This window comes from Strongylocentrotus purpuratus, unplaced genomic scaffold, assembly GCF_000002235.5.
Source record: "Strongylocentrotus purpuratus isolate Spur 01 unplaced genomic scaffold, Spur_5.0 spur5_scaffold_16, whole genome shotgun sequence".
Classification (NCBI taxonomy): Eukaryota; Metazoa; Echinodermata; class Echinoidea; order Camarodonta; family Strongylocentrotidae; genus Strongylocentrotus; species Strongylocentrotus purpuratus.
The window spans coordinates 12,373,734-12,397,711 of NW_022145601.1; the positions used below are offsets into that span (position 1 = coordinate 12,373,734).

The window sequence follows — 23,978 nt, forward strand, 5'->3', positions numbered from 1 at the left end:
AAACTGAACATTATTTTCCTTTCTAAATTTAACCTTATGGCACATAAGGCTAAAAACCTCCATGTTGCAGATTTGCAACAACAAAAAAGAGGAAAATTATAATATGCAGTACAAATAGGAAATATTTTAGTTTCCTTTTTGACAACACAGCCTCTTAATCCATATGTTATGTGATACATGTACTTTGAATGCAATGTAAAATTGTATTTATCAATCAAGGTGTACAAACATTTTGCTTTTTTCCTGAGAGTGATTGAAATCAAAATTTAAGAGAAAAAAAAGTCACAAAAGTTTGTGCAAAGATCTTTTGACAGTGGTCTATTAACAACCTGTCAAAAAGACATTGTACTAAAGAAAATTATCCTTTTGCAGAAACAACTTGCAATGAAGTCAAGGCATCTATTGCCTTATCAGCATGGATTCCAAAGGAGCATACAGATACTCAGTCAATAACATATGACATGGCTTGCATTCAAACTGGACAAGTAGAGCACATATGTACTAGCCCATTTACAAAGTTTGGTTATCCAAGGTGAGACAGGTATACTTCTAAAACATGATGTATGAACTTATATGGTCCTTATGCACTAATATTGTCAAACCAGTCTATAGCGACCGCCCAAGGGAAACACAAAAAGTGGTCTTTGTAGACAGGTTCCTTTAGTACAAGTTTCAATGAGAAACCATTTTAAAGGGAAACAAAAAATGTGGTCTATGTAGACAGGTGGTCACTAAAGCACTTTGACCGTATATGGAATGAGAAGGATAATAACATATGAATGAAAGTTGAGGTAACATGAAACCTAATCAAGCTACATGTAGTACATGTATTTACCAGCTCCTAACAATATGGTACAAATAGGTGTTACAATCACGATTGTCGACAATGATGCATTTTGTGTTCTGGGGGGTGTTTCACAAAGATCCTAAGTAGAACTTAACACTAAGTTGGACTTAAAAATTATGGACAGCCATTGGAGCCTTAAAATGAAATATATTCAAAAGCAGAAATTCAAGTATTTTAGACTTGTTTTTATAAATTCCACATCAAGAACATGAAATCTCCTTGATGATAGAAAATATGAATGATTTGAATCAACATTTTATGCCTTTCAAAATAACTTTTATAAAAAATATTTTCAAAGATGCTAACGGCTTTCCATAATTTTTAAGTCCAACTTAGAGATAAGTTCAACTTGGAATCTTTGTGAAACACCCCCCAGGACGCATCTTTTTGGGCCGCTACATTTTGTTAAGCTACATGTACCTAGCATACAGTATCCCACAAAAGTGAGTACACTCCTAACAAAGAGTTGAAAATTCAAATTAAACTTTTTACAAAAATGCTGTATTGAATACACAATCCTCAAAGCCAATATAGAGTTGGCATTCTGTATAATAATAATGGAAAAATTGTGCTCTTGTATAGCACTCATGTCTGTCAGACTTGACACTCCAGACACTCCTGACACTCCCAGTTATTACCCTGGCTTTAGCATGGCTGCCATTACGGCGCTCTAGCATTTCAAGGAATTCCTGCCAGGTACCCATTTACATGTACATCACCCGGGTCAAGTGTGGCAAAAGTAGATCAATGTCAAAGGATATTAGTGCCGCAGCGGGACTCAAACCGTGGACCTTGTGACGACAGTCCAATGACATATCCACTCGACCACGACACCTCTACAAGCTCCATTTATAGCTACAACATATTTACTCCATTAAACAGAGTGGTGCGCTATAAATGAGTTACAGGGAATATTTGATGTTTTCTAACAGGTGCATTCACATTTGTTGGATAATGTTTGTTTTTTGTACCAGCACAAAAGGTAACATAGTTTTCAGAATACAGAATTTCCTATATCTGTTGTGCGTTTGTCCATATCAGCGGTCAAAGTTGAGCCTCGAGATGGAGAGCTGAGAAACAATGTTGGGTTTAATACCCTGCAGCATCTAGAGATCCTTCACGTCCAATTACACATCATTCTGTAGCTCCATTAGAACTGCTTTCTTGAAGTGCCTACATGTAAACAAAATATATTTATAAACATGAAACAAAAGTAAATATAGGGTTTTACGGCACTTGCTCCTGCAAAAGATGCTCCGCAAAAATTTCCTATACTAGCAGAATTCTTAACTTAAACCCTGCACCACACACTAAAACTAACCCTAACTCTAACTCTATACTTTTATTAAAATAAAGCCTAGAGCAACTGCATACCTGCCAACATTTGAAAATATGAATTAGGAATTTGTAGCACGATATATCTTCAGCAATACCGGTAATAAGAAATCGCACTTGCAGCGGCAGTGTAACTGGTAATACGCGGTAAATCTGTGCAAAAAAGCGAATACAAATTCGCTGCTCAATCATGCAGCCCTTCAACGCACGCAATACGTGAACTCTCACATCGCGGCATATGATAAAACAAGCTTAATTTGGCTTAAGCAACAACAACAAAATATTAAAAAATCAACAACAAAAAAAATAAATAAATAAATAAATTTAAAAAATCCAAATTTGAAAATCTGGCACTGATATTCCCGATTTTGGGGACCTAAAAAACCAGAAAAACATAATATTCTGGATTATTCGGAAGGGTTGGCAGGTATGCTAACTCTATACTTTCGACAAAATAAAGCCCAGAGCAATTGTCTCAGGGACAAATATCAAGTGAACCAACTTTATTGTGCCATTTGGGATGTAGTCACATCAACAGAAAATTCATATTGCCAAATCTACCCTAGTAACTAGAAACTTGTGACAATAAAACTTTCATAAATGTTGTCAACAACAGCAATTTTCACAGAAAGAATCTTTTTCAAATTAAACAAAAATTCTGTGTTTCTTTGTTTGAGTTTATTTCTGCATTTTTCAACATAGTAAAAAGTAATATGGAGTTCTCCGAACTCCACAGCATCCTCCTGATCTGCTCATCGACTCAGCTAGCCTGGAGATTGTTTCCGCGATTAAGTTGCTCGGGGTCATCATCCAATATGACCTCAAGTGGGATCAACAAGTCGATCGCATCATACCAAACGCGTCGAGGAGATTGTTCATCATCAATAAGTTAAAAAGGAATGGGGTCAACACTCAAGATTTGGTGACAATCTATCAGCTCTACATTCGACCAGTACTGGAGTTTGCGGCCCCCGTTTGGACTTCTGGTATAACGAAGGCTCAGGCTGAAACCATCGAACGTATTCAGAAGCGAGCCTTGAGGATAATCGTTTACCCAAATTTACTGCCATATAGTGAACTCCTCAAAACTTTAAAACTAGAATCCCTTAGTAATAGGCGTCTCGAACTAGCAACTAAATTTGCCAAATCAGTTTTAACCTCTCCTGACCATCGCCATCTCTTGCCACAAAGTAGAGAATCAATCACAGGTCGCAATCTTCGGAACTCTACACACATGACATTACCTCGTATACGAACTCAAAGACGCATGCTTTCTCCCATTCCTTACTTTATACAACTTCTGAATTCAACTTCTTAGTTATGCCCTCATATGTTCGCCATTGTGAATTTTTAAATGTTAATTAATTATTGCATAATGATTATCTCAAGCATTAGTATTAATGTGATCTCCCAAAGCTGTTTTAATTTGTTTTTAATTTGAATTCCAAGTCCTTTCACTATAGCAATGATCATATTATATATAATTATTTATGGTAATTGTATGATCTCCCAAAGCTGTTTTAATTTGTTTTAATTTGAATTCCAAGTCCTTTCACTATAGCAATGATCATATTATATATAATTATTCATGGTAATTGTATGATCTCCCAAAGCTGTTTTAATTTGTTTTTAATTTTCCAAGTCCTTTCACTATAGCAATGATCGTATTATATATAATTATTTATGGTAATTGTATGATCTCCCAAAGCTGTTTTAATTTGTTTCTAATTTGAATTCCAAGTCCTTTCACTGTAGCAATGATCGTATTATATATAATTATTTATGGTAATTTTTTATATTATTTATTTACTTATTATTATGTACTTATATACTTATTATATTTTTTTTTACTTAATAATGATTTAATTCATCCATGTGTTTTTTTACCTTGTTATATTTTTTGTTATGCATTTTATATTGTTAACTGACTTGTTTAGTCTTCGGACTTTTTAATCAGTACTTGAATAAAACCAAATATCTATCTATCTATCCATTTACACAATTATAACTAACAAAAGCCAAATACATATATACAGTGTAATTATATCACAATATAAATCAATTTAATACACGTAATTACCTTAAAAAAAACTCATATTTGACAAATCATTTCAAAATTGAAAAATGCAGGAGACAGCCATCTTAAGCTAAAGCTTGAATGTGATGGCGGCCTCAGGAAAAGAACCTATATGGGCGACAAAACTAATAATATATATGATCAGAAGTAAACTAGAAATATCGCAATCTGTATTGCCGCGCAATGCGAATGTATCCCCCGGCAGTGGCAGCGATTTTGTGTCATCCTTATGTTCGAAGGAGGGACAAAGATCCCCTCTCCTCTCCCTAAAACAATAGGATGACATAAAGAGGTCGCCACTAGTGGCTCGGACTATTGTCTAGACTAGGAGCAGCATTACCTAAACAATATGTGTGTAGATTAGAGTATAATGCATCTCTGTAGAAAATTTGAAAGAAATCTGTTAAGAAATGTGGCAGTTAGAGTGCACAAAAGACAGTCACCAAAATATGGTCTTTTACTCTATAAAAGATTGAACACTGGAGGCAGCATCACAAAAATCTAGAGGCTTATAGATTATACAGAGATACACCTTTGTTCAAAATTTGAACAAAAATCCCTTGAGAAATGTGGCCTATAGAGTGCACACAATTAAAACCATCCACAAAAATATGACCTTTTACCCTATTTATTTATTTATTTATTTATCTAATCTTTTGACAGGGTAGCCCATTCACCAATAAGTAGTGGTCTTCCATGGGGCCCTGAATAAACATGAACATATACATGTACATCAAAGAGCATAACGTTTAAACAGAACAGTTCAAAAATAATACTCGTTTGCAAAATAAACATATATCATTAACCTAGTTCAAAAGTAATGTAAATAGGAAATATTGATTAAGTCGCAATTATTTGAATAAGTCATGTTAATATTACAGAACATGCACGGAGTATATGTTCGGCTGAGCCATTTACAAATTATAACTTTGTTTAATAAATCTCTTAAATGAGTTGACAGAGGAAGCCGTTCTCATCAAATTATCTAGCTTATTCCATTCAAATATGGAAGAAACAATTGGGCTACACTTATTCAGTGTGAAATCTAGGCACACGTAAACATCCACTGTCTATTTGCCTTGTATGATGCTCATGTACATCATTAGGATTGATTAAGCCTACCTGAAGGTAAGAAGGTTTTAAGTTATGAGCGCATTTATATATCATCATAACGCAACTTAACTCAAACCGTTTGTCTAGTGTGATCCATTTAAGAGGAACACTAGAGGGCAGCATCACCAAATCTATAGGCTTGTAGACTGGCGTAATGAGCAAAAACGTTTGGAAGGGCTGACAAAAAAAAATCCGCAGCACCCCACTCTAACATGCAGACCCCGCTGAACGTTTCGCAAAGTAGGGTCTAGGGGCAAAGCCCTGGCGGGGGTCAAGGGGCGGAGCCCCCGAAGCTCAAGGGGTATAGGCATCAGTGGCGGATCCACGAATTTCTTTCCGGGGGGGGGGGGGCACAAAATGGCATGGGGTTAAATATATGTAAAACGATGAAGCGACAAAACGAGGCTTTAGCGGCGAGGGAGCGGAGCGACCAAGCGGGGGTGGGTCTGGGAGGAGGTTCTGGCCCCCTCTTAGAGTAAGAAGCATTTGCAATTTTAGAGCCAAATTAGACGCATTTTCAGGTACTTCCTGCAGTAATATGACGTAAAATTTCTTTCTCCTACCCCTTCCAAGAGTAGGGATCTTTTGCAATTTGAGAACCACGTTTGGCACATTAATGTCCACCGGCAACACCTGGAAAAAAACATGGCCTTCTGATTGGATAGAAGTTAGAGAAAAGTGATCTGTCACGTCTTGAGACGTTGTAATATGCTTTGATGCTGCACAATGCATAAAGACGGTGGTCCGGTACTTCATTAGTAGTACTTGCAAAAGTTTTCTTGAGTGTATAAACTGTGTCGCTAGATATTTGTCAGTGGGGGAGTGGGGAGGGTGTAGAGGCCACTGATTACCGACAAAACGAGCAACCAATTACCAACAAATATATTAATGCGAATGTCCAAATGACTACAAATTTAACCCTATAAACCCGGGGCCAGGAACTAAGTTATTTTCAGTCTCCCCCTCCCGCGCGAAGCGCAGAAACTTTGACACTTAATTAAATTATTAGAGAAAGAAGACAGTCTGTTGTACTGTTCTCTAACTCTTAATTCTTGTTTGGATCCAGTTCCCCCCCCCCTCACGCGCCAAGTGTGGCAGTTCTGACGTTTCAATAAATTATTACTCTTAATCCTTGTCTGAATTCATTTTCGCCAATCCCGCGCGAAGCGCGGAAGCTTTCACGATTCATCAAATTATTACTCTTAATCCTTGTCTGAATTCATTTTCACCCATTTCGCGCGAAGCGCGGAAGCTTTGACGTCTCAATAAATTATTACTCTCAATCCTTGTATGAATTCATTTTCGTCCATCCCGCGCGAAGTGCGGAAGCATTCACGGTTCATTAAATTATTTGAGAAAGAAGACGATTAGTATCGTGTTCTTGTCTAAATTCAGTTTTTCCCTCCCACGCGAAGTACGGAAGCTTCGACACTTCATTAAATTATTAGAGAAAGAAGACAGTTCATTGTACCAGTTCCGACTCTTAATCCTTGTCTGAATTTATTTTCGCCCATCTCGCGCGAAGCGTGGAAATTCTGACGTTTCATTAAACTATTACTCTTAATCCTTGTCTGAATTCATTTACGCCCATCCCGCGCGAAGCGCGGATGCTTTCACGTTTCATTAAATTATCAGAGAAAGAAGACGATTCGTTGTATCGTGTTCTTGTCTGAATTCAGTTCCCCCCCCCCTCCCCCCCCCCCCCCCCCCCGTTCAAAGCGCGGAAGCTTTAGCACTTCATTATTTTTTTAAAGAAGGGAGACGATTTGTTGTAACGTTCTCGACTCTTAATCCTATTCTGAATTCAGTTGCCCCCCTCCCCCAAAAGCGCGGAAGCTTTGCTGTTTCATTAAAGTATTAGAGAAAGCTAAAAGACGATTCGTTGTACCGTTCACTATAACTGAATGTCTGAATTCAATTTCCCCACTGGGCCCCTTAACGGTACATGTGCAGTGTTACAGGATGTAAGTATGGAACGCCTGACAGTACTTGTCACAGTTGCTTCTTGAAAGGATTTTACTAGAATCTCTGACTGTTAGTGGCCACGGTCCCTTAGTGACTATAAAACAACATACTCTTCCGGTCAATTTAGGAATGTATCAGTTTGCAACAGAAATGGAGAAATACGCATTTTGTTGAAAATCATGTGAGGGGAATAATAACGCAGGGGTAATCATATATTAGCTGGTGGTAAAAGGGTGTTCGTCCACCCACATCACACAGCTCTGTACTCTTCTCAAACATGACAACCCCTTCCCCCCCCCCCCCCCTTACACACAAATGTAATCATATATCAGCTGGTGGTAAAAGGGTTTCGTGAACCCACATCACACAGCTCTCTGCACTTTTATTAAACGTGACAACCTTCCCCCCCCCCCAACACACAGGTGTAATCATATATCAGCTGGTGGTAAAAGGGTGTCGTGAACCCACATCACACAGCTCTCTTCTCAAATATGACAACCCTCCCCCCCCCCCCCTACACACAGGAGTAATCGTATATCAGCTGGTGGTAAAAGGGTGTGGTGAACCCACATCACACAGCCTTCTGCACTCTTCTCAATCATGACAACCCCCCCCCCCCCCCCCACCCCACACACAAGTTTAATTATATATCAGCTGGTGGTAACAGGTTGTATATGCACCCACATCACACAGCCTTCTGCACTCCTTTCAAACAGGACAACCTCCTACACACAGGTATAACCAGAAATATCGCAAAATACCCTCGTAGATCGTACGCAAATTTGCAAGAAATCTGCCAAGAAATGAATCGGTAAGACTGCACACTAGAGTGCACACATCAATCAATCATCTATCAATATGACCTTTGACCCTATAAAAGATGGAACACTTGAGGCAGCATCACCAAAATCTATAGGCTAGTAGATTATACCAAGAAACACCTTTGTTTAAAATTTAAACAAAACCCCTTGAGAAATGTGGCCTATAGAGCGCCAACAATTAAACCATCCACAAAAATATGGCCTTTTACCCTATAGAAGACGTAACACTGGGTTTAGCATACCACAAGCTTTAGGTGTGTAGATTATACCAAGATACACCTCCATACAAAATTTGAAAGAAATCTGTCAAGGAATATGGTAGTTAGAGCGCACACATGAATATGACGCGGCGGCGTAACGCTGCTGAATCCAAAGTACTCCATCGGCATACTGCCGGGAGATACAATTAACTACAACAGCCATATAAAGAAGGAAATTAATTTGTTGAGGTACAAAATGTGTATATTATATTGGCAGACTGAAATGTGCAAATCTAAACCACTCTAAAAAATTGCAAAACTTTCTGATGATTTATAGGGTCACATAATGGGTTTTGTCTCAAGTGGCAGAAAAGCCTTTCCTTACTTTTACCAACAACCTAAGGATATTGCTATGCACTGTGAAATTAGAGAGCATGCATGCATATAATGTTTAGGAGGGGGTGAGGAGGTCAATATCAAAGGGGACACATATCTGTACCTCTTTGGCGAACTGGGGTAGCACAAAAGCAGCTTTATGAACGTCGGAGTTGTAATACTTCAGTCCCAGCTCTTTGATCTGCTCATCCGAGAGTTTATGTACAGGATCTCTGAAGTCAGTGTCCTAGGTGGGAAATAAAAATATGGAGGCAGATCGTGTAGCAACCTGAAAAATACCAAGTCTAGAGCAGGTACTCCTAATGAATTTGCCACGTGGCCCATTCAAGTTTCTGAAATTGTGATTTATGACTTATGAGCAGCCAGTCACTAACAGAGTTAGGATCTGCTCAACACCATATGGAATTGTGTTGAAGAGTCATAGTCAAGTCCGTGCTTGCAGATTAGGCTCTTTTAGAGGCGGTGGAACATTCCAAAATGCACCAACCCCCCCCCCCCCCCCTCCCTTTCCCTGCGGCTCAGTATATCATCATGAATAATTGAGTTCTGTTGCAGAGGGCACTACACAAAATAATTTTTTTGTGAGATAATGAAAAACTGAATGTTAAATTTGAAAGAACATACAATTTAAATGACAAATTCATCTTTGTTTGATCAAAGTCGGTTCAGAGATAATTTGAAAAAGCCGTAAAAAAACACGAAATAGCGCCTTTTACGTCGTATTTCAGCCAATGCCGATGTTGGCTTTTTTGTTGGCATTTTTGTGTTGTTATATTACGCACAACCAGCCGGCCCATGTATTGTTATTTTTAATTAAATAATTAATTAACGGTCACTAAGGCTGCGACGGGTAGTCGAATGCTCGAGTACCCGCACGGTTGACAACTACTCGGGTACGATTTCTTGTACCCGAATATTCGGCCGCAAAAAAAAAAAAAAATTAAAATTAAAAATTAAAAATAAAAAAATGTCCAGGCCCACGCTTACCCGTGCCAGGGAGAGCGGCGTCCGCTGGCATGGTACCGTCGGTAAAAATGTTTCCCAACTCAAGCACTGTCAAACTCACCTTTCAGAAACTGGGACCAAATGTCCAGATTTCTGTTTGGACTTGGAGGAAAATGGATTATTCTGCCATCTTTGGTTTTTAAAACAGCATTGTTTACTGTTATTATTCTTATTAAATCGGCGCCTTCAACTGCAACTCTAAGTAAAGTTGCATGCGTTTTCAGCGAGGGTCCTGAGAAACTGCCGAGTGGTATGTTAGTGGCAAAAAAGGAAAAAAAAGGAAAAAAATCCAAAAATCAAAAAATTCAAAAAAAATCAAAAAAATTCAAAAAAATCAAAAAAATTCAAAAAAAATCAAAAAAATTCAAAAAAATTCAAAAAATTCAAAAAAATTATAAAAAAACATGGCGTCCGAATATTCGGGTATTCGCCTGTGAGCCTGGGAGTGTACTCGGGTACCTCATTACACTGTTGTGCACCATATTTTTTCGAAAGTGGAGCCGCCAGCAATGAATTGGTATGATCGTATTGGATAAATTTCACACAATTTGGGGTCTAAAATTACCTTCATAGCAAATTTAGGTTCTAAAAGGGCACTAGAAATGTCATGGATAAGAATAAGAGCAATTACCATGCACTTTGAAGGCATTTGCGGCCTGAAAACAGGGTGCCAGGTAAAAATGTCAGAGGAGAAAATGTCAGAGGTAAAAATGTCAGAGGTAAAAATGTCAGAGGTAAAAATGTCAGAGGAAAAAATGTTAGAGGAAAAAATGTCAGAGGAAAAAATGTCAGAGGAAAAAATGTCAGAGGTAAAAATGTCAGAGGTAAAAATGTCAGTGGAAAAAATGTCAGAGGTTAAAATGTCAGAGGTAAAAATGTCAGTGGAAAAATTGTCAGAGGTAAAAATGTCAGATGTAAAAATGTCAGAGGTAAAAATGTCAGAGGTAAAAATGTCAGAGGTAAAAATGTCAGAGGAAAAAATGTCAGAGGTAAAAATGTCAGAGGTAAAAGTGTCAGAGGTAAAAATGTCAGAGGTAAAAATGTCAGAGGTAAAAATGTCAGAGGTAAAATTGTCAGAGGTAAAAATGTCAGAGGTAAAATGTCATACAGAAACTCAGTGTTATTTTATATCTCAGCCAATACTTAACATATATTCAATTGGTTTTCGATATATGGACATTATTTTTGATGCTCTTTCGGAAAATGAAGTTCAAATTGAGAAATTCTAAAAATAGTTTTTTGATGACATCGCACTTCACCACTCTATGACCTCACAATTGTACACAATAATACAGTATTGTAATGAATGTTTATTTACCGAACTTGTACTGCAGAGGGTAAAACCAATCTGACCAGATGGATAGGTTGGTATCGTTGTGAAAGCATACTCTACCACTGGGTACAGTGTCCGGCAGAACTTCTGCATTGACTTGATAAGGTCTAGATGAAGCCATAATGATTCTCCTGCACAGATAAAGCAATGTTAAGATAAAAGAATATATTTAAAATGTGAAAGACAGTCATATTCTCTAGTGCTGTAGTCAAACGTTTAACCGTCTGGTATCCGACCGCCCATGGCGGATTCCGTTTTCAATTGGACGGTTTTTGTTTCCCGTTTTTTTTTAATTTTTTTTTTTTTAAGTTTCAATTTATGCCCCTCCACCTGGCATTGGAGATATCCGTGATGTTACAGCACTAATATTCTCTCATGATTAAAAGACTCTGTGTGTGGGGAATTACTGCCCTGGCTTTAGCTTCATGGTATGGTTTATTGAAATACTAAAAACTGGCAGCCCGTAGACTAAATTACAACAGAGAGCAAAAGGACTTCTACCCCATCTCATCATCTCGAATACCCTGAGCAGTTAAAAGCTCTAAGATTACCTATCATCTCATACAGAAGACAAGGAGCTGAGCTAATCCAAATCTACAAACTATCAAGAGGAATAGATCGGATCAAAGGCTTTGCATAAGCGTGTATTTTGGTAGTTGTGTATACGTCCGGTAATTGTATAATCTTGTACTCTAAAGGGAGTATCTCACTGAGCGGCGAATGCTTGCGAACGTAGCAAATTTGCGGTTTTGCCAGGGTTCGTAAAAGGTGTATAAAAGGTTGCAAGAAAATTCGCAAACAGGTTTCATTGTCGCAAACCGTTTTTCTTTGCAAATTTATTGTTCTGCAAACATTTTCAAGCGCTTGCAAAACAGTCGTAAGCCTTTGCAAACGGTTGAAAGACAGTGTCGCTGAAATTCTTTTTTGATTCGCCAATGCTAGCGACCATGTGACCATATGGCTCCTATATAAATCCTATATAAAACATTCACAAGTAGTGACAAAGGATTGGCAAATGGTTGCTAATCTTCACAAAAACTGTTGTTAATAGTCGACAACTGCCTTTCACAAACATTCGCTCAAATGTTGCTAATTGCAGAGGTGAACCCTGATTTTCACCAACATTCATCAGAAAATTAGCTAATCGCCACTCAGTGAGATACCCCCTTTATGAAGGGTGATTTTATTTCAAATGACAAGTTGAAGTACGAGAAAAGAATACCGGTAACGTGTTTTTTTTACGATTTGCTATCAAATATGCTTTTGGCAAGGAACATTATGATTAAAGAAGAGAAAAATATCTTGCAATTTCAATTGATGCATGTATCACCTATATGAAGAGCCTATAATAGAGAAATGTTTGTGCCTGAACTCTTTACATTTTAGATGGCACAGTGTGTGGGGAGACAGGCTGATTTTTTTACTCGAGTCGCTGAATGCGAGAGGGGACAAATGGACACGTGAACAGTTCACCAAAAACATGGCGTCACCAGAATAGAGAATGCAAATTGACAGTATGGTGAGCTGTAATTGTGCCAAGAAGATGGAAAGACTATCCTGGAAGTTGTTGAAATGACAAATTAGTTCAATGAACTTGTCAAAGGTGTAGCAGAGACAGTCCTATTTGGGCATATTGACTATTTCAAGATTGAGTGTAGATATATTTTCATATCTGCTGTATTGTTGATGCATGCATTGTAAGACGACTTTGAAATTGCTCATAAGGAAAGGTCGGTCAAGAGTGAAGTAAGCGGACAGTTCAGGTCTGGATTTAACATGACTGTTTATGACAAGAAATTAGTTGTTGATTGTATTGAGAAGTGATCGTGGTCAACTGGAGGTAAAATTCGTAGAGTTGGTTACTGGATAAGAGGTCTGTTTATGTCAAGGTAATGTTTCTCAAGAACAAAGAGTGAATGAGGTAGTTGATATAAGTTACAGATATGTCATGTATTCATACAAATGTAGATTTCATATATAATAAAATCCAGATATATTTTTATATAGAATGATATGATACCTGTTACAAGGGTGGTAAACATTTATATTTGATTAGACAAGGTTGGTTTATTTTGCTGGGACTGAGTGTATGGAAAGTCATTAAAAGAGGGTATTTATTTTGTTCTTACCGTTCTCTCTTTCGTCAGAAACTGGTACTCTACTTTGCTTTACAATAAAGCTTGATCATAATTACGAGTCTTGTAAATGGCATGTGTTTATGTTTCTTTATTTGAGTGTACCATGTGAGAGCTATCAAACATGACGACTGGCAAATAAGTTTTATGTCTGTGCACCCAAGTACACCGTCAGAGTTGCTCACCTTGTGTACAGATGATGCCTCCTGGTTTAAGCGCACTCCTCATTAACTCAAAGTACTCCTTCTCGAAGAGCATTTCAGCAGGCCCTGTGAAAAGCAGGACAAAGTATGCATATATTAAAGAAACATAGTAGTGGGTACTCATGGAGAATTGGACACCATTTGTGTGTGTACCCAAATACTTAGGTACACATATGGCTCCAACAGGGAAATGGTTTTCACCTTTTTTTAAATACGGATTGTTAAGTAGAAATTTAATATTGGATAATATGCCAACGACAGATTTTTGAAAAAATATTTGTTCTAAAAATGCATAAAAACACCAATTTTGGCACTGATTTTTCAAAAATAAAATTTTACTTAAGAATCTGCATTCAAAGAAAGATAAACACCATTTCCCTGTTGGAGCAGTCTGTGTACCTGACTAATAGTAATGACCAGAATGAAAAAGATGAAGATGATGATGATGATGACGACTAACGACTTACTGTATGGTTATGACTAATGACTAATGACTAATGACTACTAATAGTACTACTTCTACTACAACAACTACTGCTGCTAGTAATGTCAGTCGTGATAAAACCAACAACATTCTAAATAATGATGCTATAATAATAATAATAATAATAATATTACAACTGTCATTGATATGGTACCTTTTCCACCAGATACAAAGCACTTTGAGATATCATCCCGGGGTAAGAGATAATAGTATTTACCCAGCTGTAATAACATTTAATATCAAATATTTAAGGAGCATTGAAAACAAGTTTGCAATTTCCATATAAATCATTCCCCTGATAGTGATGATTTCAGGTAATGAGGAAGCGCATTATATAGCGATATGTCTAGCTATTTAAGTACCGGTAGGCTTATTTGTTCAGGCCTCGATGGGAAAAATGTTGATCAATCTTGGAAAATCCTCTTCCAATGTTTCCTTGATTGTTACAGGCATTCAGTAACATTGTTAATTTATACAAAAAATAATTACCGTATCCAATAACAGAGTAATGATGTAAGCGATAGTGAATTTCATTTGAATATGAAATACATTAGTCGTGTTGGTACCTGAAAATACACCCGTTACATTTGTTTGCGGTATGAAAGCTTCAGAATTTCTCTCAAATCTACTTGCCTACAGGATCTGAAGAATCTGTTATGATGACATCAAAGGCATTCTTGTTCTCCTTCATATAGGCGAACCCGTCACCTATATGCTGGGTGAGCTTCGGACTGTCGTATCCCTTTGACATGTTTGGCAGGTACTTCTTGGACACTTCTACAACACACTGAAAATTAAAAAATATTTCAAGATGAAAATTACAACTCCAAAGCCAATACTCTAAAAAACTGAAACTTTTGCAACATGAAACTGAAAGTTCAGCTACTGTTCTTCTGTGTACACCCGGCCCCCCACTCCGAGAACGGACGAACCCCATGCGTGTTGCCAAAATGTCCTTTTCGTAACAAAAAAAAGGTCGACCCGTATTGATTTTACACACCAGACTTTTGCTGAAAAGGGGGGGGGGTGCTGAAAAAGGCTTGTATACAAAAGAAAAAGGTCGAGCCGTATTGACTTTACACACCAGACTTTTGCTGAAAAGGGGGGGTCGGTTGGAACATGCATGCGTACCCTAAATAACACTGAGTGGGGGGGGGGGGGGGGGGGGGCGGGTGTGTACATCTTCGCTCACCAACTGACGAATATAAACTAATAATTCCCAAAGCCAGACTTTCATTTCCTAACAAATGTTTAACAGTGGCTGCTTCGAAGACGTGGAACAATATCCCACTTTCCATTAGAAAAATAACCTGTGCTGACACTTTCAAAATGTCTCTTAAACGTACTTCTGCCCTCAGTAATATAATGTGAAGTACGTATCTTACACATCAATGTACTTTATTTTTCTGTTTTGGGAACAAGAATTGGTATAACATAAAAATGGTTATCCTTACCCCATCTATCTCACATTGTGTCACAGACTCGACATCAGGATGTTTGACGACCTCACGGATGACCCCTCCATCACCTCCACCAATGACTAGCACCTTTAGAGTAAGGATAGACAAGAGAAATTTGGATTAGAAGTTTAGAACTGGTAAAGATGAATACAATGTGTGAGCTTTCTCATCTTTTTCATGTCGCTTTGGAAGAATATCATTAAAAAAAAACTGATTCCTGAAGAGCATTGCTCTTCAACTGCCCTCATGTCCTTAAATTGCCCCCCCCCCAACAAAAACTGATTTTTGTTTTGTTTTAATCGAACCACAAATTCATGCCACATGTACGTGTACTCCTATAATAAACCAGTTCACGGTTAGCACATTACTGCAATGACCCCGATTATCCACAGATCTTCAAAACATGAAGAGGTCCCACTTTGTACATTTTGAAATAATTACTCCTAAAGCGATGGAGGTGCTATAGAAATAGTCTTTGTTTCCCCTTTTAAAAAAATACTTCCACCTGTGTATCATGGAGTGCACTGAATGTGCATGAATGAATAATGATTACATAACTTTCATGAGCACGTATCCAGTATTTCGTCTCCGTGTATTTCAAAATTTGTTCTGCAATGACCTTTATCTGCTCATGCTCAGACTGCAACCGTGAACTGGCTTATTATACAAATTCTTGTGTGCAGCGTTTGTGACTATTCACTATTGGCAAGTTAGAGTCAATTCATTATCATTTTGATGGTTCCACAACCTACAGTGTACACCAATAAGCCAGTTTGTTGCATGGTTCACAAATTGTAAAACCGTTGAGACAAATGCTGGTATCGTGCTCATGAAAGTTATGTAATCAATATTTATTTATGCACAGACATGACATTTATCTGATACACAGGTGGCAGTATTCTTCTTAAGACTGAAGAGGCAAACAAAAGGTATTCATGAAGCACCTCCATCACTTCAGCAGTGATTATTCTGAAATGCACAAGTCAAGTGGGATGCACATCCATCAGGTAAAAAAAGATCTGTGGATATTTGGGGGTCATGAGTTCCGACGCTATTTAAGAACTGGCTTATCTTTTACATGTATGTACTTTAATCAACCTTTTCGAATTGCTCCCAGACAGTTTAATACACCATGCAATTGCATTAACAGTTTCCTTTCATATATAGTTTTATCTTCAACCCATGGGTCTGGTGTCTCCTTTCAGCAATTATTCTTTTGATCAGGGGTCAGTTTTACAAAACTTGTCATCAGTGACAAATGACAGGTTTTGTTATAAGCTACAGAAAATCCTTGCTTCTGATTGGTTATCAGCAGATTTGTCACCGATTTTAGTCATTTGTCAATGAAAAAAGGCTTTGTGAAACGGGTCCCTGAATTACAAATTATACATGAGCAGAAAGTGGAAAAATCACTAAAAATTTGACTCCATTTCTGTAGAAGTTCATTGTGCCATTCATGAACAAGAGCAATTTAACTGAAAGTAATCTTTGAAGTCTCTAAATTGGCAATGTCGAAGGGAAATTCATATCACTATTTTAGTGTACAAATTAGCACTTTATTGATTTTCTGTAATTTTCATTCGGATTCAATAATTTAATGTACATTTTTTTTTAAACTGAGAAAGAGTGAAAAATACACCTAATCGGTGCCAATTTAAGGAGACAAATTGATTCAGTACGAGTCAACGACCTTAAGAAAACTCAGAACTGCTAAACAATAAATATATCTTTGAAAGAGAGATTTCAAAGCTTACCTTCTTAGGGCATGGATGAGAGTTCAGTGGAAGAAAGGTGATCATTTCTTGGTAGCTAAACTCATCTCTCTCCGTACACTGAATGACACCATCGAGTACCAAAACATTGCCATATGTCTTACTGTGACGGGGGAAACAAACAAAAAAGACATCTGTGTGAAAGAAACTTGAAAAAAATACACGGATTACAACACACCCCTTACACAAAAAAAAACAACATTATTTGCAAATGTGCAATAAAATGGGTTCAAGAATGTCTTGGTCTCTTGGACCCTCAGGCCGAATGGCGTATCGCCCCTTTTCTGAAATAGACCCTATTTATGGCACATCATACTATTTCTTAAATGACCCTAAATGGCCTAATGGGGATATGCATCGCACATCTTCCGAAATGGACCCTAATGGCGTATTGTACCTTTTCTGAAATGGACCCTAATGGTGTATGTACCCTTTTTAAGGAAAACATCCAACGAAGCCGTAGAGCAATTTCTTTTTAAAGACACCCTTTGGCATACCTGCCAACCTTTGAAGACTAAAAATAGTAATCATTTTTTACGAGGACTGTGACGGAGCGGAGCGACAGAACGAAGGAGCGAAGCGACCGAGCAAGGGGTGGTTGTGGGAGAGGGCTGTCCCCCTCCCATGGTAGGGAGCTTTTGGTATTTTGAACATGTAGGATGCCTTTTTCCTTCACTTTCGACACATATGCAACCCCCTCCCCCATAATTTTTTTTTTTTAAAACAAGGACTTAAAGCTCAAATTCCCCTGATGAAATAGAAACTGGAGGAGAAAAATAAAGGGCTGTGCATAAGCGTGTAATGAGGTACTCGAATACCCAATTTTTTTGTTGTTGACACCACCATACTACGGTCCCAGGTCCGTCACCGAAAATTCAAGCGATTTTACTTGGAGTTGCAGTTGAAGGCGCTGATTTAATAATAATAATAGTAAACAATGCTGTTTTTAAAACCAAAGATGACAGACTAATTTTTCTCAGAGTCCAAACAGAAATCTGGACACTTGGTCCCACTTTCTGAGTGGTGAGTTGACAGTGATTGAGCTGTGAAACTTTTTTTTACTCTTGGTACCATGCCGGTGCTCTCCCGGGCACGTTTAAGCGTTGACCTGGACAGTGCCGGGTGAACGGGCCAACAACAAAAAAAATATTGAAAAAAAATATTGACAAAAAAATATTGAAAAAAAAAAAAAAAAATTGAAAAAGAATTAAAAATCATAATTTTATGACAAAAAATCGTAAGGCGTGATTTAAATCAAAAAATTGTAATAATTACGCCAAAATTGTAGTAGTTGGCAGGTATGCTTTGGACGTGTAGCCAGTCATGTTGGGAGTGACCCCCACCCCCTGAGGAAATTAACAAGCAGATTTTCACTGGAATCCATCAAAATGTTTGCCCCCGTTTTTTTCCTGATTAATTTTTTTAAGTTGTAATCACTTATATAGATCTAGGCTCTAAACTTTGTTGAATCGGTAATGTTCGGTGATGAAGTGGCGGATAACTTTCCCATCTGTTCCAAAACACAAAATGACTAAAATGTCAATTTTAACAAAAAAGTTTGACTCTGGAAGGTTTATTCTCTTTAATTATAGAAGACATCTACCGGTAATATATTTGATTCCCATTACATTCAGAATGCGGCACTTTGGAACAGAAATTGATTATATTTTTTAACACGAGAAACAATACACTGACCAAACTGCCAATTTGAGATTCACATAGCCATAGGCCTGATAATGATAGACTTGGTGATCTCATTTCATTTAAGCTTAACTTTAAAAAAAAAACACCAATAGGGCACTCCGGCAAAGCATAGAGAGTCAATGCTAATGCGTATTGACCTTTAGCACTGCACGCATGCTTGCTGTGAGGCAGGTATTATTAGACCCATACACAAATATTAGGGACACTGATTTTCCGCGATCACGGAAAACGGACGGAATTCACGGAATTGACCATTTGAAACGGAAAATGCAATTTCGAACGGATATTCGTCAGATTCTTAGGAGACCGGGCGCTGCCATTTTGTTTCGCTGGACCAATAGAGATCATGGCGTAAAACACGGTACAAATAGCAGCGAAACAATCCGATTATGCCAGCTAGGTGCATAGTATTACGTAGACAGCAATAACCATCTGATTTGGGTCATTTCTTTAATAAAACTGACATTTGTTGTCATTCCCCAATACAGATGGCAACCCAGAGATCTCGTACCGTGGGGGTAGCTATAGCCAACAATGGCAGCTTTTTGTGTCAAAACATTTTCTCCCCGATTTTCTTTATTTAGATCTAATTTTCTGATTTCTAAATCAGATGTAAATTAGGTCGGTATGTCATTTGTCCTAATTGCAGTTATCAAAATTTGATAACTTAATATTAAATGTATAATTTACGGACTTACTTATATGAATTATCCAATTTGTATTTCCGAACTGTGAAACGGTACGTTCATGCATTCGAAATATTACCCGGCGGCCGATATATTTCCGGGTCCACCTACCAAAACATAGCCAAATGGCCAATCAGAGCACTCGTTTCGTGGGAGTTCGTTGGTCAAGCTGGGCCGACTCGTACATAGCTACGGTAGCTATTGGACGTTCGAAAAGAAAAAATGAATATTCATCAACTAAAACCAAGACGGATAATGTTGACGACGAGACTTTCTCGGATTAATCATTAATTTAGGATCTAAATGAGCAAGCTATCGTAAGTCAAATAAGCTATATATATGTTATTTTTAATTAGACTCTAAATTATTGTCATATTGCAGCATGTATGAGGATGTAAAGAGTGAAAATCTCGTTGCATATCTCATTCATCGCGGTCCGGTCGAACCGAACCATTTGTTCCGTACAGTGCCTCACAGAAAGAGGTCCCCAGACTTCAGTCTCTGTAATCGGAGGTCTAGTGGAGCCGGACGTAGTCTCAGTGGAACAACCGACGATTAGAGAGACTGAAGTTTTCGGTCTAAGTATTACGTAGACGTAATACTAGGCACACACACGCCAGTAGCGGGCGCTACGTGCGGCGAGATTGTACACACGCTGTTGTACAGTTCGAAAAAGGGGCTGGCATGTGCGCCTAAAATCGATCGATCGCGGACATGACAGCCAAGACTGAAAATGTTTTCGTTGACGTCGGTACTACTCTGCATTTCCGTCAAGAATATGTCGTGTTCTGATACATTCAGCTGACTTTAGTCTGCTAGTCTAAGTTTGAATTTGAAGTTGGTAAATCTAAACATTTGATAATTTTTCGTAGGTCTAGCCTAGACTCTAGGGCCCGTAGGGGTCTATATTTTCACTAGTATTTTGCATCAAGTTTATCCAGTCCCGTCCGTATGTTTTTGAGTGGTTATCAGTGGCTTGTCAAAGGTGGCGGCTTTAATAGAACTTTTGTACCCTACAAGTTCATGATTGAATGAAAATCTTATGTAAACGGAATTTTAGTTTTTTCATGTGTACAAAGTCTATGGCAAAACGGAATTTCCGTTTTTCAGCCCATCTGAAACGGAATTCAAGATTTTCTGAAACGGAAAAGGCCATTTTTTGAAACGGAAAATCAGTGTCCCTAAAATATACACACGACACAATATCGCATAGACTGTACACAATCATGTTGATGCAGCTGTAAGCAAAGTTTGACACTAGACTTACGATTTGAATTTTTTAATTATTCTTTTAATTTTAACATCAGTATGTTAAAAAAATGTATTTTACTGCTAATTAGCTGTCATCAATTGTCACTAAAGTACCGATTTTGAGTGACATCAGTTGAGTTTTGTACAGTGGTGTTTGAAATGTTGAGAATCAAAAGCACAGCTTTTACCACACAGCCAGGATAGTCTAGTGATGCTCCTAATCCTACATGTATGTGTGCAATAGCCAATAGGTTTAATCATAATGTACATTACATAAATATCAAAGACCTAGGGTTAGGTTTAGGTCAAGTGTTACTTAAAAAGCTTTAAGTCTTGAAATAAAGCTTCATCGGTGAAGTATTTGGTACCCTACGGCCTACGAACGTTTGGTCAATTTTAGTTGTCATGGTTGTGGGGTATTCTACAGTTGCTCCTTAGATCTAGATCTAATTCTAATTTATTGCCCATTGTTCGGAGTCCGTGTCTGGTCCGATTTATTTCAAACTTTCTACATTCTCCCACAATCATTCTGTAAAACTAAAACTTATTTTTCTGCTCTCAATATCCCTCATACAAATTAACTTATGATATTAATATAAGAAGTGTTGGCCGTTGGCTTGCTAAAGCTCTCTACACAAGCCGTTCTTCTATTTCCAATAGACTAATGGCAATGCCTTGCTAAAATGCTAAAAAGTTACCTCTTGAAAACAAGAACATCTTGAAATTTGGATCGCTCATGAAACAAAACTTCCTCCACTTCCAGCGACGCGGCTTCTCCTGGCCACAGTGTTCCTAGTTCACTGAACCAGCCTTTCTTCAGCGCATCCATTATTATATGAGTGGATCTTTTCACAGATTTCTGTCCTTTGAAAACGTCCAAAACCAGACTAGATCTACTGAAGGAAAACTGACACAAAAGTGAATACGTAGGACTGCGATGTCAGTCGTGCACGATTTCACAAGCTGGCTCCACACCAAAGACGTAGAGAGCTCCACACAATGATGTTGATGAGCTTATACACTGATGCATGAATGAACTTGCACTGTTGTCATTCGGTCGAATCCACATTTGATTTCGTCAAGTACTAGTATATAAACATAAAACCCACACAATATATTACTAATCAAATTATTTGGCAAAATCTGTCAATCAAAAAAAATGTCTCGGTTTCTTCTTTGTTTTTTACATCTATCTCAACAATTTTACTACCTTATTAACCCCGAACAGACGGAATGGAATAACCCATGACCGGATACTGAAAAAAGACTGAAGTAAAGCGTGGTGGATGAAGAAGAAGAAGAAGAAGAAGAAGAAGAAGAAGAAGAAGAAGAAGAAGAAGAAGAAGAAGAAGAAGAAGAAGAAGAAGAAGAAGAAGAAGAAGAAGAAGAAGAAGAAGAAGAAGAAGAAGAAGAAGAAGAAGAAGAAGAAGAAGAAGAAGAAGAAGAAGAAGAAGAAGAAGAAGAAGAAGAAGAAGAAGAAAAAGAAGAAGAAGAAGAAGAAGAAGAAGAAGAAGAAGAAGAAGAAGAAGAAGAAGAAGAAGAAGAAGAAGAAGAAGAAGAAGAAGAAGAAGAAGAAGAGAAGAAGAAGAAGAAGAAGAAGAAGAAGAAGAAGAGAAGAAGAAGAAGAAGAAGAAGAAGAAGAAGAAGAAGAAGAAGAAGAAGAAGAAGAAGAAGAAGAAGAAGAAGAAGATCGAAGCTTCGCGCGAGAGGGGAGGGAGGGGAACTGAATTCAGACAAGGATTAAGAGTAGAGAACGGTCAGTGGCGGATTAAGGGGGCACAGGGAGGCACGTGCCCCCCCCCCCCCCCCCCGCCCGTACAAATTAAGGGGGGGGGCCGGAAGGGGGGAGGAGGGGGGAAGAAAGAAAAGGGAAGAAAGGGGAAGAGAGAGAAGATAAAAGGCGGAAAGGGAAGAAAGGGGGAAAGACGGAGGAGAGAAAAGAAGGAGAATAATGAGAAGAGAAAAGAAAGAAAGGGGGATCATTATAAGAAAGTGTTGTTGTTTTTTTACCGGAAAAGGGGCGGAGGGCACGCAATTTTGCAGTGTGCATAATATGGGGTCTCTTTTGCCAGGCGTGTAGCCCCCCTAAAAAAAAAAAACACACAAGAAGAACCCCGCAAAAGAGAATTGTTGTGAGTTAAAGGAGAAAGGAAAAAAGGAAAATGAATTACAAACGATAGAAGAGAGGTATGAAATAATGAGGAATTGCATTTCTTTTAATAGAATAATGGGATAACAACCAAGGCCGTCGCTAAAGGGGGGTCATGATGGGGTGCGACATCCCTCCCCCACCCAGGCGCGGATCCAGGGGGGTGGGCCGAGCGGGCCTTGGCCCCCCCCCCCCCCTCCCCGCAAAAAAAGGAGACAGAGAGAGGGAAAAGAAGGGAAAGGGAAAGAGGAGAGAAAGGGGAAAAAAGAAGACGAAGAAGAAAGGAAAAGAGGGAAGAAGGAGATCGGGGAGGTGGGGCAAAAGGACTTGCCTCCCAGGCTGTTGCCTCCCCCCAATCAAAAAATAAAAATAGAAGGAAGGAAAGGGAAAGATAAAAAAGAAGAGGAGATAAAGGGAAGGAAAAAAGAGGAAGAAGAAAACAAAAGAAGGGGGATATCAGTTGCAATTTTCCCGCCAACAGATTGTGGATCGGAGGGGGGGGGGACAAAAGGCCCTTGCCTTAAAAGAGGAGAGCTAAAAGGGAACGAAAAAGAGGAAGAAGAAAGAAAAAGTAGAAAAGAAAGGGAGATCAGTTGCGGTTAATCCCGCCAACAATGTGTAGAGCGGGGTGGGGCCAAAATGACCTTGCCCTCCTCCAGCAAACATAAAAGAGAAAGAAGGAAGGAAGGGAAAGGAAAAGAGGAGAGAAAGGGAAAGAAAAAGAAAGAGAATGAAGAAAGGGATATCAGTTGCAATTTTCCCGCCAACAAGGTGTAGATCGGGGGGGGGGGGGGAATAAAATTCAAACGTGGTTTATTTCTAATTCCATAACGGTGATTTACAAATAATGCTGAAATGACATAATTTTAAGTATATTATACTTTTTTTATGCGTTTGTTGGAAAATGACAAACTCCTAAATTTACAGCGAGGCAAGGAAATGCTTCTTGAGATGCCTACATGTCAGGGCTTGCGGAACGGCGGGGATCGGGATCCTCGAACCCCCACCCCCCCCCCCCCCCCCCCCACCACCCACTTTTTTG

At 38.4% G+C, this 23,978-nt stretch overlaps 1 protein-coding gene across 1 annotated transcript; it reads right to left on the reverse strand.

Annotated features, from left to right (window-relative positions):
* Positions 1 to 1,587: 1,587 nt before the first annotated feature.
* On the reverse strand, positions 1,588 to 21,812 carry LOC591935 (spermidine synthase). Its single transcript, XM_030986797.1, has 8 exons — positions 21,486 to 21,812; positions 17,129 to 17,249; positions 15,369 to 15,461; positions 14,548 to 14,701; positions 13,413 to 13,496; positions 11,078 to 11,223; positions 8,858 to 8,980; positions 1,588 to 2,020 (listed from the first exon to the last, which is right to left on the reverse strand). The coding sequence occupies exons 1-8, from the start codon at positions 21,614 to 21,616 to the stop codon at positions 1,982 to 1,984; spliced, it is 891 nt and encodes a 296-aa protein (XP_030842657.1). The 5' UTR covers positions 21,617 to 21,812; the 3' UTR covers positions 1,588 to 1,981.
* Between the last annotated feature and the right edge of the window lie 2,166 nt (positions 21,813 to 23,978).